This window comes from Camarhynchus parvulus, chromosome Z (assembly GCF_901933205.1).
Source record: "Camarhynchus parvulus chromosome Z, STF_HiC, whole genome shotgun sequence".
NCBI lineage: Eukaryota > Metazoa > Chordata > Aves > Passeriformes > Thraupidae > Camarhynchus > Camarhynchus parvulus.
In genome coordinates this window covers 7,694,998-7,711,563 of record NC_044601.1, presented here as the reverse complement: position 1 = coordinate 7,711,563, position 16,566 = coordinate 7,694,998, and the positions used below count along the sequence as shown (strand labels likewise).

The 16,566-nt window shown below is 45.9% G+C and overlaps 2 protein-coding genes across 2 annotated transcripts; both read left to right on the top strand.

The window, feature by feature from the left end:
• The first annotated feature begins 38 nt into the window (after positions 1-38).
• AK6 (adenylate kinase 6) lies at positions 39-4,292 on the top strand. The gene is made up of 5 exons (XM_030968790.1): positions 39-100; positions 620-712; positions 1,444-1,502; positions 2,970-3,115; positions 3,205-4,292. Exons 1-5 carry the CDS (start codon positions 73-75, stop codon positions 3,392-3,394), a joined length of 516 nt encoding a protein of 171 aa, XP_030824650.1. The 5' UTR covers positions 39-72; the 3' UTR covers positions 3,395-4,292.
• Positions 4,293-4,762: 470 nt separating this feature from the next.
• CCDC125 (coiled-coil domain containing 125) lies at positions 4,763-16,429 on the top strand. The gene is made up of 12 exons (XM_030968982.1): positions 4,763-4,800; positions 5,012-5,391; positions 6,461-6,519; positions 7,114-7,200; positions 8,029-8,106; positions 8,782-8,867; positions 10,475-10,557; positions 11,104-11,216; positions 12,956-13,063; positions 14,024-14,195; positions 15,385-15,518; positions 16,102-16,429. The coding sequence occupies exons 2-12, from the start codon at positions 5,121-5,123 to the stop codon at positions 16,402-16,404; spliced, it is 1,494 nt and encodes a 497-aa protein (XP_030824842.1). The 5' UTR covers positions 4,763-4,800; positions 5,012-5,120; the 3' UTR covers positions 16,405-16,429.
• The last annotated feature ends 137 nt before the right edge of the window (positions 16,430-16,566 follow it).

Genomic DNA, 16,566 nt, shown 5'->3' with positions numbered 1-16,566 from the left:
GGTGACGCCATCGGCGCGCGCGGTGGCGGCGGAGGCCCCGCACACGTGTCTCCAAGGCGACGGGCGGCGGCCATGAGGCGGCCCAACCTGCTCATCACCGGTGGGCACCGGGGGCACCGGGGCACGGCCCGGGGAGCTGCGGGGTGTGGGCTCCTGGTCCCGGCCCTGGCCCGGCCCGAGGAGATTCGGGGCGCGGGGTCTCAGCCCGGCAGGATTTGGGGTCGGGGCCCGGGCGCCATCACAACCCGGGGCGGTTCCGGTGTGAGGCGGCAGCCTGGCTGCTCCGGGGTTTGGGTGCAGCCCGGGGTGCCTTTGCAGCTCCCCTCCCTCATGAGAGCGTGCAGCTCCTCCGTGTTACCTGGGCGTTTTCAAAGGAGTGCAGATTTCCCTTGGGTCCCGCACTCTGTGAGTGGCGTTCCTGCCCACAGTCCGAGTTCTCGCCCTGTTTTCCCGTTTCACTGTCCTCGTTTCTTTCTCTTTGTCCTGCAGCTTTTTGCCCCTTTTCAACCCATGAACTCTCCGATGTGGGCTGTCAGAAGGCTCCAGGTCACCTGGCAGGGGCTCTCCGTGGGGACCTGCAGCTCTCTCCCCTTACCTTTGGCTGTGGTTTGTTCTGCAGGCACACCGGGAGTTGGGAAAACCACGCTGGGAAAGGAGCTGGCCTCCAGAGCTGGGCTGAGCTACGTCAACGTGGGAGACCTGGCCAAGGAAGGTGCTGTGTGACAGCAGCCCTTGAGCTGTGACACGGGGACAGAGAGCCCCTCTCTCTCTCTGTGGGGCTGCTGGCCGGGCCCCTGCTGGGCTGCCACGGGCACTGGGAGCCCCTGCACACCTGTCTGGGACACCTGTGCTGGGCTGTGAGACAGGAGAAGGCTCTGGGAGAGCTCAGAGCCCTGCCATGGCCTGAAGGGGCTCCAGGAGAGCTGCAGAGGGACTGGGGACAAGGGCTGCAGGGACAGCAGCCAGAGAATGGCTGCCAGTGCCAGAGGGCAGGGCTGGCTGGGATCTTGGCAATGAGGAATTGTTCCCTGGCAGGGTGGGCAGGCCCTGGCACCCCGGCGGTGCCCAGAGCAGCTGGGCCTGCCCCTGCATCCCTGGCAGTGCCCAAGGCCAGGCTGGACACTGGCACAGTGGAAGGTGTCCCTGCCATGGCTGGGGTGACACTGGGTGGGCTCTGAGGTCCCTTCCAGCCCAGACCAACCTGTGGTTCTATTCAAATTAAATTACTTCATCAGGTGCGTCTGTAGCAGCACACGTGGTGCTAAGTAATAAATGACAGACCCCTCCTTGTATGGATTTCTAAACAAAGTGTGCCCTACCCTGAACTCTGCTTTTTGCCTGCAATCTCCCGAGACAAGAACAGAAATGTGAATTATTGTGGTAAATTAATTGTGGCAGCTGCTGTGGTGCCCAGCAAACACCTGTGACTTCTCTGTGCTGCAGGGGAGCTCTATGAAGGCTTTGATGAGGAGTACGACTGCCCCATCCTGGATGAGGACAGGGTGAGTGCAGCCCCAAGGCCACCCCTCTGCTATCTCTGTGCAGTGCAGGTGAGCCCCTCTCGCCAGCCAGGGTCTGTGCACAAATCCCAAACAGGACAGGACTGCAGGGAAGGTGCCTTGAGCTGTTTGATTTTCCAGCATCACTCTCATTCCATGGTGATGACAATGGGAAGCTGCCAGCAGCTCACATCCCAGGCAGCAGACACAGAACTCAATGGCACAACTCACTTGATGAGTTTTTTGCCCAATCACACAAGGCAAAAGCACACTGACAGTATTTATATCTGTACAGTATCTGTTCTATATTGACAGTAGTTCTGTCCAACCACTGTAAGCACAGGTACCTGTGGTTAAACAATGCTTGCTTATTTCAAATGCAATACCTGCTTGTGAGCCTTCAAACACAACACACAGAGCTCCATTATTAAGCTTCAACCTTCCTAATATCTTGCTAGATAAACTTTTCTGTAGCTTAGGGAGTTATTCTAGACAAGTGTTAATACACAGACCATTGCTCTATTTGCCCTTGCTTTTCTACAGTTTAAATAATTTTTCTGCTGACCAATCTCATGGCTGCTGCTTAGCTCCAATCCCAGTTCTGCTGTCTCTCAGGCCTGCCTTTTTGTCTTGGTTTAGAGCAAAATTTTGGGAGAGAGAGTCCCCAGAGGGGCTCTAGTAGGAAGATAAATTCAATCGGCCCCTCCCCCCCAGCCAGTCCGGGGGAAAATACCTCCTTGGAGAAAAGTGGAAAAAAGCTGTTTATTAAACAATAGAACCTAACAATATTAAACAATAAAACCACTTGCCGCTCTAAAAGAGATGACCAACTGAGAAAACCCCCCGGGTTGCAGCCCAGCTCACTCAGTCTCTTATCAGTCCCTCTGGTGCTGGAATTCTCACAGGCCAGGCCCGGCCCGGTGGCCACAGGTGTGAGCTGCCGGTGCTCCCCTGGGTGTTCAGTCCAGAGCAGGTTCCAAGAGGTCCAAAGAAAAGGAAAAGAAAAACCACAGTCCAGGGACTCTTCTTTGCCTCAGCCAGCTAAAACTAACCAAAAGCAAAAGGAGAGCTCTCTGTCCTGCCGTCTGTCCGTCCGCAGACAACACAGTCCTGGAGCAGGAATGCGGGGGAGTACGTGCAATGTCTGAGGGGAAAAAAAACTGTGCGAGTCTTCTCTTCCCCCTTTCACTCTCTGCAACAAGTCTTAAAGGTGCAAAACTTATTATTATTCAGCATAAACCAATGAGACGATTTGGGGATAAAAGCATCATATAGTCAACCCAGGACACTTTTGCAGCTTTCCCAAAACCCTCTAATTTTGTACATTCCCACAAGCCCTTTCCCTCCCTCTCTCTGTGCAGTGCAGGTGAGCCATCTCTCTCTCTGGGGCTGTGGATTTCCAGGTGAGGCTGATCTCCCTCTGGCTGTGCAGTGCAGGTGAGGTTGACCTCTCCCCCTCTCTGTGTGCAGGTGGTGGACGAGCTGGAGGCCAGGATGAGCGAGGGAGGGGTGATTGTGGATTACCACGGGTGTGACTTCTTCCCCGAGCGCTGGTTCCACATCGTGTTCGTGCTGCGCACAGACAACTCCTGTCTGTATGACAGGCTGCACAGCAGGTGTGTCACCTGTGCCACTGCACTGACCCCAAAACCCCTCCTCAGCCTCCCTCTGTGCCTCTCACTGCCTCTTGCTGCTCTTTCTCCAGGGGCTACACGGGCAAGAAGCTGCAGGACAACATTCAGTGCGAAATTTTTCAGACTCTGTATGAGGAAGCTGTGTTGTCCTATAAAAAGGAAATTGTGCACCAGTTACCCAGCAACACTCCAGAGGACCTAGAGAGAAATTTGGATCAAATTATGCAATGGATTGAGCAATGGATGAAGGACAACAACTGAGTTTTGGTGAAACAGTAACTGCTGGATCACTTCTTGGCGGGGAGGGTTTAATAAATTATATTCGTAATTCTTGTATTGTAAATGAACATGAGTTTTGTTGTAACTGGCTGGGGAGTAGGAGAAGATTCAGAGTAGCCGGGTTGTGAGGATGTGTAACAGCACCCTGAGAGGCAGCAGGGAGAACCGATACTGATAAAACTGATACAACGGGAGAAGTGACTGAAAGGATGAAAATGAGGTGGTTGTCCTGAGTAGCAGGAGATGTGTTCAGTAACAGAATTCTTTAGACCTTGCAATTAAAACCAAACCATGAATTCCCTGCGAGAAAACTGTAAAATCCTGATAACAGGTGGCAGTTGAGGCAGTTTTGACTTCAGAGGGTGGAACAGTGTCCTGGAAAGGAGGTGGTTTGATGCTGAGTTGTGGGACTAAAACCTGCTGTGCTCCACTGTGGGCGTGTGAGGACAATGCGGACTGAGAGGGTTTGGTGCAGGGTGAGGTGTTGGAGGGAAAAGAAGGGATGTTAGAGTTATTTTAAAATGATTGCAAGGAGCTTTGGAGATTCCTTCCTGTGTAAGGAGACATCAGCTATGTGAGCACTGGTCTGGAGTGTTAAACAATAAACTTCATTTTTCCTTTTTTCTCTGTCTTGCCCATCCCCTGTCCCAGTGATGGGAGGATGACCCAGGAGCTGCATGCCGTGTCGGGACAGACCCGCAGGGATCCCGAGCATGGTCACAGTTGCAGCAGGATCTGTTCTGAGTGCTGTTAAAGCCTGGGCCCCAGGGGGGCAGGGCTGCACAAGGAACAGGAAACCTGTCCTCGCAGAAAAGCTGCTTGGAACAAAAGCCTTGTGAAAGGTTCTGTAGGAAGTACTCGCTTATAAACCCTTTATGTACACGGGTTTCGGTAGTAAAACAACTTTCTTGAAAAGTTCTGTTGTGAAGAGTGTTGTTGTTACTTATTTACAGCTTTATTTTTTATTCCAAATTCGCTATTGGGTTTTTTGGGTTTTTTTTTCCGTGACACTTGTGGAGTGATACTGCAACCGAAAAGTGATGATACTATAAACCAAAACGGTGAAAAACAGTGTGTTTCCTGGGAGAATTGGGCCAGGCATTGTGGCAGCCGGGGCGGAGGTTGCCGAGAGTAGGAAACGGGTGGGGAGCGTTGTGTGGGGTGTCCAGACAGCCCCGGACAACGTGAGCACATTGGGGTGCCCGCTCCTGGTCACCGCAGCTCGCGTTCCCACGCGGGTCCGCGCCGTGCAGGGGACGGGGATAAAAACCATGATAAAAGAGCAAACCGAATGATAAAAACCAGAAATGAGCAAACCCCTCCTTCCGAGCCGCTCCCGGAGCCGCCCCGGGGCGGGACCGCTGCGGGAGCCGCCGGCGGGCGCGCAGGTGGGTCGGGGTCCCGGGCGGGGCTGGGGGGTCCCCCAGGTGTGTCCCCCAGGTGTGTCCCCCAGGTGTGTCCCCTCCAGGTGTCCCCCCGGGCCGGGGTCTCCCCGCGGGCGGCAGCGGGGGTTTCAGCAGCCGCGGCTCCCGCAGCCTCGCGTTTCCCTCCCGGCGCTCGCCCTGCTGCTGTAAACGCGGAGCTTTCCTGTTTTTCCAGATGAAATCTGGCCTTGCGGGAGGCGCTGTTCACCGGTAGGTGACGGGCCCTCGGTCAGGAAAAAATCCCCAAACCAACGGAAAACCCGAAAAAAAGCCAGGAGGAGAAGATGGAGGAAGCAGAAGAGGATGACATGACGTGTGGAGACCTGGGAAACGGTCTGGGGAGAAGACCGGGAGGTGTTTATGAAGGGGAAAACTTACAAAATTCCTATTCAGTTAGATCTAGGAAGGGATCTGGAAAGACTTGTAATTCCCCCTTGTCAGCAAAGGTAGCAGAAGAAAGTGATGCTGCACCTCTTCCTGCTCCAAAACGAAACAGCTTTTACGATGGATCACTCAAAAAACCTGCCTCTAGTTCCGCACGGCAGAATAGCTGTGGTAAGAGTAATTTGGAAGTTAATTATTCACCATACGAAAAGTTTTTGTTAGTGGAAGTGAGCGGTTCAGCTGCCTCACGAAGTGTCATCAAGTTTGATTTGATCCACTTGCCAAAATCCCTGAAGGGCTGGGATCCTCCAGCTTCCTCCCAGAACATGAGCAGCAGAATTGCTTCTCAGTGGTGAAGACAGTGACCATTCTTAGTGTAAAATGTCCAGTTTTACGGTGTTTAATTTTGCAATTGAGGGTGACATTTATCAGAGAGCATCCTGTGGTGGGTGTACCAGCATGGGTTTGGCTGTGTCTGTGAAATTGGGTGGCACTGCTTAGATTCCTGCTTTGAGTCAGTTAAAATCTTCCTAAAGACAGTTCCTAAAGCTTGTAGCTAAATATTCAAACTCTTATTTGCTCTTTAGTTGAAATTAGTGACTTGGCTTATGTTAGGGGTTAGGAAGTGGCTTTTAGAACCTGCATTGGCATTCATCTTCCTTTCTGTAAGGCAATACTGCTGTAAAAACAATTAAATGTAGGCAGTGCTGTTCATTACAGTCTGGATGCTTTCCTCTCAATCTTTAATATTTTGACTGAGGTATTTCTGTGTAACTTACTTATTTCTCTCCTTTAAACAATTCCATGTTATCCTTTCCACAGTAAGCTGAGCTATCTCTGTCTCCTGAAAATTGCCCCTAGTTCTAAATAGTGCTAGCTGCACGTTGAAAAGTTATAATCAGAAAATAATCTAAACAATTAAGGTTTTTTTAATCATGATGACAATTTTGTTGGCTTTATTTTAAAGAAAGTTATAAAATGTTTGCCTTTACTTTATATCTCTCTACAACAGACATTTTTCCCCCATTTCACTTCTTCAGCTGTGAGGCAACATGTTTGAAGCTTGTATTGATGTGTTTCTTAAATCCGTTTCTTAGCTCCACAAGAAAAAACACGCACAACACAAAGATGAAAATTCACCTTTTTTGTTACCTGTTTTCAGGGTAAAATCCTCGCTTTTTTTTTTTTAATGTAAATGTGACAATATCTTATCATGTATTATCTTCTATTGATCCTACAGAATCTAATACTGAAGTGTCAAATGAGGAACTGAAGCAACAACTTCGGGAAGCTCTGGAGGTTGGTAACAGTGCCCAGGGTGCTGCTCTCCAAATCTGTATTTCCCTTCCCTGTAGCAAGAGAATCTGGGCATGCTGAGAGACTTGGGTGCACCCAGGTTCTTGGAATTACAGCAGGAGTTGGAAGCTTCATTAAATTTTATGTCAGGAAATCGTAGTGTGACGTGTACTTTATATTCTGGGGGGTTTGTTTACGAAATATTTTTAAAGATGGAGAGAATAGTGAAGGTACTGCTGTACTTTACTAGTAGATGTTTATGTTTAATTAAGCTTTGGGGCTTGAAAATGTGTAGTGTAAACAATCTTTGGATTTTTAGTCTGCATGTTTGTTGAAAAGTAGTTAACAGTACATTTGGATTTTACTGTGGTTAAATGTGTTGAGGTGTTGGCATCACAGACGGCTGACTTCAGCTGTAAAAACACACATCCCGCAAGAACTGTGTTCTCTGACCTCAGGTGAGCCCATGGAAAGACATCATGCAGGTAAAACACAGGTTTGTTTTTTGAGGAGGGCGAATTTACATTGGTTTTACAGCCGAATCTTATCAGGATTACCTTGGCTTTTACTCAGTGTGTCTACTTTGCTTTACCTCAGGAACTGGAAATGCTGAAAGTTGAGCTTGAAGCATCTCAAAGACAGCTTGAAGGAAAAGATGAAGCCCTAAGAATCCTGCAGAGCATGGTAGGAGCTGTTCAGAAATCTCTTGGTGGTAACAAGGAAAACAGAGGAAATCTTCTGCTACTCCTCATCAAAACCTCAAAAACCTTAAGGCCTTCCCAGGGCTGCAGTTTACATCATTGAGTCTGCAGGTGTCTGCAGACTTGCCTCTACAATTTACTGCAACTAGTGTGTTATTTAGGAAGACTTTAGTGTTGTAGCAATTCTTACAATTTTAGCTTTGACAATCCTTGAGGATTTATCTACTAAAGATAAAATTAAGACCTTTTTGCAGTCCCTTATATTGAAGATTTAGGCAGTGCTTGGAATCCTGCTGCAAAGCATGAGTATTTCGAGTTGGCTGCTCCATCTGCTGCCCTAGAGGACAGTGTGCCTTAAATGTCAGGTCATTCTTTTGTTCACCATTTGTAGTATTTTTATTCTCTTCCATAACAAAATCTGCTGAAATCAGTTCCTGGAATTTAGCCTACTTACATAACCCATTTCTGGTCGAGTTGTTTCTGCCGTCACATATTTGTAGCCAGTTAGGCCTGAATCAGAGCTTAGGAGAACAACCCAGTTGTTCAAGGTGTGATTTCCTGCACAAGCCCTGAAGAAGACACGGTCTCAAGGTGAATGATGCAGCAGAGGTTCTGGGATTGAAACCCAAAAAGTTTGTTGTGCCAGTTAGACTTGAGATCAGAACCCTCTGGGGATCACGAAGAGGCTGCTGGTGTTTGTAACTCTACTGTTTGACTATGAGTGTGAAACTGAAAATTAACTCAGTTTAATCACAGTGTTTGACAGAGTTGCATTTTGGGGTTTTGCTTTGGTTGTTTGTTGATTTTGCAGGCAGTATTTGATAAAGCCACGTGCCATACTAAAGCAATGCTTCAGAAAACTGAGGAAGAAAAGAGGACTCTAGAGAAGGTAAGTGTGGGTTTTTCCTTCACACAGAGAAGCCCATGGCTATTAAAAAGGGGTTATCAGACTATCTATTTAATGTGCTGTCTATTAACTGACATTAATTCCACGGATTTTATAAAAGGAATTCCTGTACCTTTTCAGTAGAAAGGGGAATATTCATTTATCTCTTTGGATCTAGGCCTTTTCATGCTATAATAATAATAATAATGATATTGTAAAATCACCAGAGCTCCTCCTGTGCTTTGAGCTGGTGTTGGTTGAGGGTTTCAGTTGCCCAGAGTGAGCTGCACAGCTCCTCAGGGATTCAGCTGAGGCCTCCCAGGGACCCTGCAGAATGGCTGGCCAGTTTTAGGAGGGAGGTGGTGTAGAGCTCCCTTGTTAAACTGAGTTCTTTGCTTTGTTGCTCCTACTGCTGCTCTGTTCCACATCATGGGAGGGGGACAGGGAGGTGGGACCGAGTGGGTTTGTCTCTGCTGGAGGCCTCTGGAAGGAGCAGTTCTGAACAGAGACTGGAGTCCCTAGGCCAGTGGTGCAGAAACTTTGGTGTCTGGTACCAAATTTGTTATTTGTTATTTGATCTCAGATTGTCTCTGAGGTGTCTGCCAAGCCCAGCACCCCTGGCATCCTTCTGGGGGGAGCCCTGTGATGAGCTGATCCAAGTTTGTTTTGTTTCCACAGGAAATAAATATTTTGCAGTGGGAAATTGAATTTGATCAAGACAGATTTAAAAACATAGAAGACACCTGGACGGAAAAATATGACAGGTATTTGACTTACACTGTGTATCACTGGGGTTTTTGTTTGATTTTAAAAATTTCACTGTGTGCTCTATGTCATCTGTTCTGTGTTCCAAACTTGCTTCCTCAGGTTCTTTGGGGATTTTGTATTTTCCCAATTCCCTTCCAAGTTCTGGAAGACTTTGATTTTTTCACGCCAGTCGCATTTGTATTTTTCAGCTAAAATTTCTAGATGTATTGTCCTGATTTCTTTTATTTTTAGGTGTCTGTAGGCTGGCTTTGCTAGGCTAAGTTTTTTTAAATCATATGATGTTAGCCAGCTGGGGATTGATTATCCTTATTTACCTTAACCATAGATGAGGCAGAGAAAGTAATGGTATGTTCATGCGTGTGGAAATATAATTTCCTGGTTAATCATTTCTTTATTGTCTGGCACAGTAGGTCTGGGCATGAGTACAGGTGAAATGCAGTGCCTGAGAGAGAGAGGCTGATCAAGAGGTTCTTTGTTAAACAGGAGTCACTCTGGGTGGACAGCAGGTGTGGCTGGGCAAGAGGAATGTGCCAGAGGCACTAAACTAATTATACATAACAGACCTTGAGAAATGGGACCAGCAGGCTCACTCATTTACATGTAGGAATTGTATCTCTGAAGTCTGCCCATCAGAGTTGTTATTGTCATTATTTGTTATTATTGTTGCTGTCATTTTTACAATTCAGAATGTGTTTTTATTTCAATATGTTTCAGCTTTGAATCAAAGAATAAGCCACAAGTTTACACACTATTCCAGAGACACATTTGTCAAGGGATGCCTCTTGAAAGGCTCTCTGGCTTTCCTGACTGAGTAGGTTGGAGATGTGGCTGTGCAGTTTGGAGCTACAAAACTGGTGTTGGGTGGTGGAAGACACAGACACAGCCTCAGGAAGCTGACAGCCAGGGGCTCAGTCTGCTTTGCACAGTATCTCATATTTTTCTGATAGTTTTCTGACATCTGAGGCAGCAGGACAAGAAGAACGAGCATTTTCCATTGTTTTTTTCCAAGTGAAACAATTCAGACTAGGCTGCGTTTACTGAGAGCTGAGGCGCACCAAATAAATTGTATTGCTTTGACGTTTAGGACGCTGGATTGCCAGTGTTCTGCTCAAGAGGGAAATGCTTCAAGGAAAAATGCATTATCAGTGTGTTTTGTGTGCTCTCACATTGCAACACCTGAAGGCACAGCTGTTCCTGAAAACAGGATTCAGACTACAGGAAGTTTACAGACCAGAGCTGTCGCTCCTCAAATGTCACTTTTGTTCCTTCAAGGAAATAGGAAATTTCTAGCAAGTGTTTTAGAGGTTCATAATTACCAATTTCTTTGCATTTCTAATGGAAATGTGGCATTTATACTTATCTCTTGTTAAAGCTATGGGCACTGCCTACTTACACGTGAAGGGTTGGGGTTTTTAAAAATTTATATCTAGTACTCAGTTCCTTTCACTTTTGATTTTTTTTATTCCGTCTTTCAAGTAATCCTAATTTTAATTTGCAGAAATATTAGGTACCATGTTTTAAGTGGTTACTTGTTAAAATTACTGAGCGCCCACTTAAAAACGTTTTTTAAGAATATAATAAAGCCATTTTCTGACTTCTACAGGATATACTGTGAAAATGCAGCTCTTAAGGAAGCATTGAAACTGAGGACAGAAGAAGTTAAAACACTTAAGGCTGAAAATGCAAGTAAGCCAGCAGCAGCTATTCCTCTGAGTACACCGTTTTTCAGGAATAAATCAGATTTTAGCTGTGATGGAAGATTCCTGTGGGGATCAGTGTCTTGTTCCTGGCAGCTGATCTTGGTGATATGCAGAAGCCTGGAAATTAAACTGGAAAGCAGCCAGGGCAGCCACTGAATCACAAGACTCAAGTCCCTTTCCTTTACTTTTGCCTTCCAAAAAGCTTTGAAATCGCTGAGTTAAATCGTCACTTGCCCAATGTTGTGCTGTTCTAAATGGGAGGCTGCCTGACTTTTGAGTATACAAGGAGATGAGCACTCAGTCCTGAGGCAGAGCAATACAGGAAATGCTCTCTCTCTAAGTGGGCCATTACTTCTGGGAGAACACACAAGGAGAAACAACTGGGAGATGAGTTTCTCCTTCTACACACTCCTCTTGTTCCCAAACTGATGCTTGAGCTGTAAAGCTGCTTCATTCACGTGTAGTTGAACTCAGAAATTAAGAAGTCGGAGCAGGAGATATTTGTAATCTCTTTCTTTGTTTTATTTTGTAGTCCTGAACCAGCAGTGCTTGGAATTCCTTGCAATGCTAGATGTGAAACAACAGAAAGTTTTTCAGGAGAACATGTTGAACAAAAGTGACATCACTGATTTTACAGGTCTTGAAGTAAGTATTGCCTGGGTGTTTTTCCAAATGGCTGCTTCAGAGAAATGTTTTTGTGTGAAAAACGCCAATCACTTGTTTTAAACATTTTAAAAGTTTAATAGTAATAAAATGGTTATAAAAATAGCACTATAATTAGAGTAATAATAATTTGGACAATTTGGATTAGGACAATACAAGACAATAGAAACAAAGAGTTATGGATGGTCTGGGTACCTCTTTCTGGGCAAAATCAGCCCAAAAGAGGACCCACGTTAACAGAGGATTAACCCTTAAAAGCAACAGCCTGTTGCATATTCATACACCTCATCCATGATGCATAAATTCCATTCAAACACAGGATTCTGCCTGGGCAGTGTCAGCTTCTTCCTCTGAATCCTGATTAAGAATGGCTGAGCAAGGCAGAAGTTCGTTTCTTCTGATAATGGAGCAATAAATTCTCTTTCTCTCAAAGATTCAGGTGTCCTGTGGCTGCCATCTTGCTGTGAGTCCTTTATTTAAAAAAAGTTTCTTACATAGCATAGTTTCTATTTTAACCTTATGTTATAACCTAAAACTATATTGAACACGGTACTTAAGAAAATTAAGACAGTATAACTTTCTAACATAACACAGATAATATTTATTTTAATATTTGTGAAAAGCCTATCATAAAACATTCATTTTTCACATTGTGTAGAAAATACATAGAGATAAATCATTGCTCATTAAACATCCTTTTATTTGAACTCATTTTTAGCTAATTAGCACATGCCTTGCATGCCTGTTAATCAGTTTTCTTCTTCTTGGTCCACCTTGCAAAGAAAGATTAGTCAGGAGAAGGCATCAGGCTATTTTTCACAAGCTGTGATGCTTATTTTTGTTCTGCCTAGCACTTGGACCGTGCTTGCTGGTGCTGTACCGAGCCCAGTGAGGGCTGCAGGGTGTGGCACACCCATCTGTCAGGTTTTGCCTGAAAACACAGCTCTCACTGTGAGTCATTCCCCTCCACTTCCCGCAGCTGCTCCCGGTTCCAGGGGGTTTCTGCTGGTCCCTCTGTGAAAAACGCGTGTTTTATGATTGCCTTTTTGCAAATATTACAATGAATATTATCTGTCTTGTGTTAGAAAGTGATGCTATTGATTAATGTATTAATTAATTAATGTATTAATTAAAATTAATGTATTAATTTTCTTAAGTAGTGTGTTAAATATAGTTGTAGGTTATAACAAAATGTTAAAATAGAACCTTTGCTATGTAGGATACTTTTTTAAAGAAAGGACTCTCACTGAGATAGCAGCCACAGGACACCTGAATCTATCAGAGAAAGAAAATTTATTGCTCCATTATCAGAAGAAATGAACTTCTTCTGCCTTGCTCAGCCATTCTTAATCAGGATTCAGAGGAAGAAGCTGACACTGCCCAGGCAGAATCCTGTGTTTAAATGGAATTTGTGCATCATGGATGAGGTGTATGAATATGCAGCGGGCTGTTGCTTTTAAGGGTTAATCCTCTGTTAGCCTGGGTTCTTTTTTGGGCTTATTTTGCCCAGAAAGAGGTATCTGGGCTGCCCCTAACTCCTTGTTCCTATTATCTCATATTGTCCTAATCCAAATTGTCCAAATTATTATTACTCTAATTATATTGCTATTTTTCTAACTATTTTATTACTATTAAACTTGCAGAATTTTGAGAACAAGTGATTGGCATTTTTCCCAGCTCTGTGGGCAGATGCTGACCTCTGGCTTGCTTTGGGTTTCCAGCTGGCAGTGCTGGGAGCCTGCACCTGCAGTCCTGCCGAGGGGCAGCCCTGCCCCTGTGCCAGAGTGGCAGCTCTCACTCGGAAGCAGCTCCTTCATCTCAAGCAAGAGGTGAGGAGGCCTGGCAGGGTGGGCATGAGGAGGGGGTGCTCCTGCACCAGTCCAAACAAAGGCAGAAACACCCAGACACTGCTTACACAAACTCTCACAACCACAATGGATCTCAAAACACTGTAAAGTTTGTTTACGGTGCTTGTAATGCCATAACTTCTGCTGGTAGAAAAAATTTTATCTACTCAGTTTTACTAATTTAAAAAAAAAAATTTTTGCAGTCTTTTTCTTTCTCCTCATATTTTTTAATCTGAAAAAACAGAACACACCCTAATTGGGTGCCCTCCATGAATGTACACACTGTGCATGTGGACTGGCACTGAACCTTTCCCTTCCTTCCTGGCAGTGCATTTCACCCCTCCTTTGTTGGCATCAGCTCCGACAGCCTACCCACTCGGCTAGGGCAGCAAGCTGATCTTGCTGGAAAATACCTGTTTACCTCACACTTAATTATGTGAATTCCAGGCTCCTAATTTTTTTCCTATTAGTGAAATTGTGTGGATTTAGAATTTTTCTTCTATTTTGTATTTGATTCTGCAAATGTGGTAGGCATCATTGTGGTCCTGCTGCAGAACTTCCAGTTGGCTAACTGGTTTTGAAAATAGGTGCTGGCCTGTCCCTTAAGATCCCTCATATGGGTTCCAATCTCCTCTCCTTTTTCTCTTGGCCTGGCTGTGATGGGACATTATTTCTCTCCTCGAGCTCTTGTACATGTGCAGAGATAAATAAATACACAGAGATGATTGTGTAGGTGGCTGGAGGTGATAACATTTGCAGACAATGAAGAGTAAGGACTTTAATACACGTTTCAAAATGTTTCTTTACGTGTCAGGAAAACCCTTTGGTTCTTGCTGCTTCCTTGATTATATTTACTTGCAAGCTGTCTGTGTCTTAATTTTAAATCTACTTTTTCTTCCAAATTATCTAACACGCTTTAAATTTTCCCTGAACTAACACCAGATGGAAAACCTGAAGAAGAGTAAGGATGAAGCGTACATCATGGCAGATGCCTTCAGGATTGCGTTTGAGCAGCAGCTGATGCAGAGGCAGGAGCAGGCCCTGAGGCTGGCAGAAGTGATCAATGTGAAGAAGGAGAGCAGATTTGCGAGCTGGAGACGCCTGCGGGGCGCTGGTAGCTGGGCTGTGTGTCCGTGTGTCTGTCTGTGTGGTGGGGGGATGCAGACCAGGGGCTCCTCTGCCCCTGTTGGATGAGTGCTGGGCAGGGCTGGGGCACTGCGCTGAGAGCAGCTGACATCTGGCTGGTTTGTGTGCTACCAGCAACTGCCCTCATGTTGGGGTTTTGTCTCAAGTTAGCTCCGTGGAAGAGTTGGGGAAGGGGGAGAAGTGCAAAAAAAAAAAGTGTAGTTGGAGGTTTTTTTAGCTCCAAATGAGGTATTGAGCAACCTGGTCTAGTGGAAGGTGTGGAACAAGATGAGCTTCAAGGTCTCTTCTAACCCAGGCCACTCCAAAATTCACTGGCGTACTAAACAGATTTTTTTTCCTTAAACATTTTTAGCCTTTTATAATGAGTGTGTATCAATATTAGTGTTTATTAGTGTTCTTACACTAATACAGAGTTACAAAGCCGTGTGTAAAAGAGGAAGCATTCTAATCGGTAAAGTAGGAATAATTCTAATAATCTTTTATTATTGAAAAAAAAATAAAGAGAAGTATTTAAGTGCTTACATCATGGTCAGAACCACTATAGAATTTAGGAATGGCACAATATATTTGTTTTGACTGTTGGCCAGGAGGTGCCAGGTTTAGAAGTGTGGTGTGTATCCCAGATCCCTTGGGCACTCCTGGGGTGTAGCACTACAGCAACATAACCTTGAATAGCTGCCTCCCCTACACTGACAGCATTGCTTTCAGACTCCGTTACCTGGCACATCTGTTCCTTAATTGTAATGTGTTGTACTATTTCTGGAATTATCACAAACCTGTAAGTTTGTGGCCTGTGTCAGAGAATCTTTCTATTATTTAAGCTACTTATGGCTTAAAAACAAACTACCATCAATTATTGTTTAACTAGAGCATCAGAAGTGTATGTTCCATAGAGCAAAAAGAATTCTCAATGTGCCCACATGTAAGGTCTGTGCAGCCTTTGTGGGACAGCAGGAGCAGTGGGAACCTGCTATGTCCTGTGCAGTGGGGGAAGCTGCAGCTTGTATTGCCCTTTTTATGGGATTGTGAAATTAAATTATTCTTAATTAGTAAATTATTTTCTATGGGATCCAGGTTTACAAGCGTCTGCTTTCTCCCAAAGTGGTTTTTCCCTACCTCAGCAGTTCTGCAGCTGACACACCTGTGTTTTTCCACAGAGCACATCAAGTTGGAGGGCAGCAAGACTAACCTGGGGAGGAAGCTGTCCAGCCTGCTCTCGTCAGAGGGGGACTGCAGGAGGGTGGAGGAGCTGGACAGTGCCCATGAGATCCTCAGGATGCTGATTGATCTGGTCAGTACCTGTGTCAGCAGTCAGGAACACACAATCATGGAATGATTATATGCAGGTGCTTTTATTAAGAGCTCTGGGTGCCAGGGGTACAGACTCAAATCTGACTCCGACATGGGTTCAGACTGAACATGTTTTATATTCTATCATTATATAACTTGCATATTAATTACTAAACTTACATAGCTCTATTGTATACATTGATTTCATCCAAGCATGGATTTCTTGTGATCCTCTCAAACCTCTAACATAGTTTCTCATGATTCTTTAAATAAAAATTGTATCTAATCACACCTAACAATTATATCATTTATCACATACTGACTACACAGGTGCAGTTTCCCATGATCTAACAAACACAAGACCTAACATTCCCCAGGGCCTACCTTTAACATTTTCCCAGGGCCTACTAAGCCTAACTTTCTTTCTAGCTCCCCAAATTTTCTTTTTCCCGAATTTTCTAATTCCCCGAATTTTTGATTTTAAAATCTTTTACTATCACCTGGTTCACCTCCCGGAATGCGTGTGTTAGCCAGGTTCACAGTACCCCGAGCTGACCGTGGCCTGCTCTCCTTCCTCTCCACAGGTGAACGACAAGGAGGAGGCCCTGGCGCATCAGCGCAAGGTCAGCTACATGCTGGCCCGAGCGGCGGAGGCCGGCCTGGGGCAGGCGGGGGGGCACACGGCGGGACAATGTCAGAGCCCAGGAAGGTGTCGGAGCCCAGGGAGGCTCGGAAGGCTCGGAGCCCAGCGTCCCCCGGCCACCCCTCAAGGCGACGGCCATCACTGCCTGGCCTGCCCACCCCTCACAGGAGCGGCCGCCGCGCTGCCGAGGCCGCGCTCCTGGCCCTCGGGCATGGCTGAGGGGCTGCGTGCGCTCTCGCCATAGTGTGGCTTTGTGAAAAAGAAGATTGTCGTGGAAACGCCTGGAGCTGTGTGTGATGGCATCACTGTGGGGCTGATGTCAGAGTGTGGGCCCTGGGGGGAGAGGGGCGGCCTCACCAGCTCCAGCAGGGCAGGGTGTGCTAGGCCCTGGGCCTCCCCTGAGCCC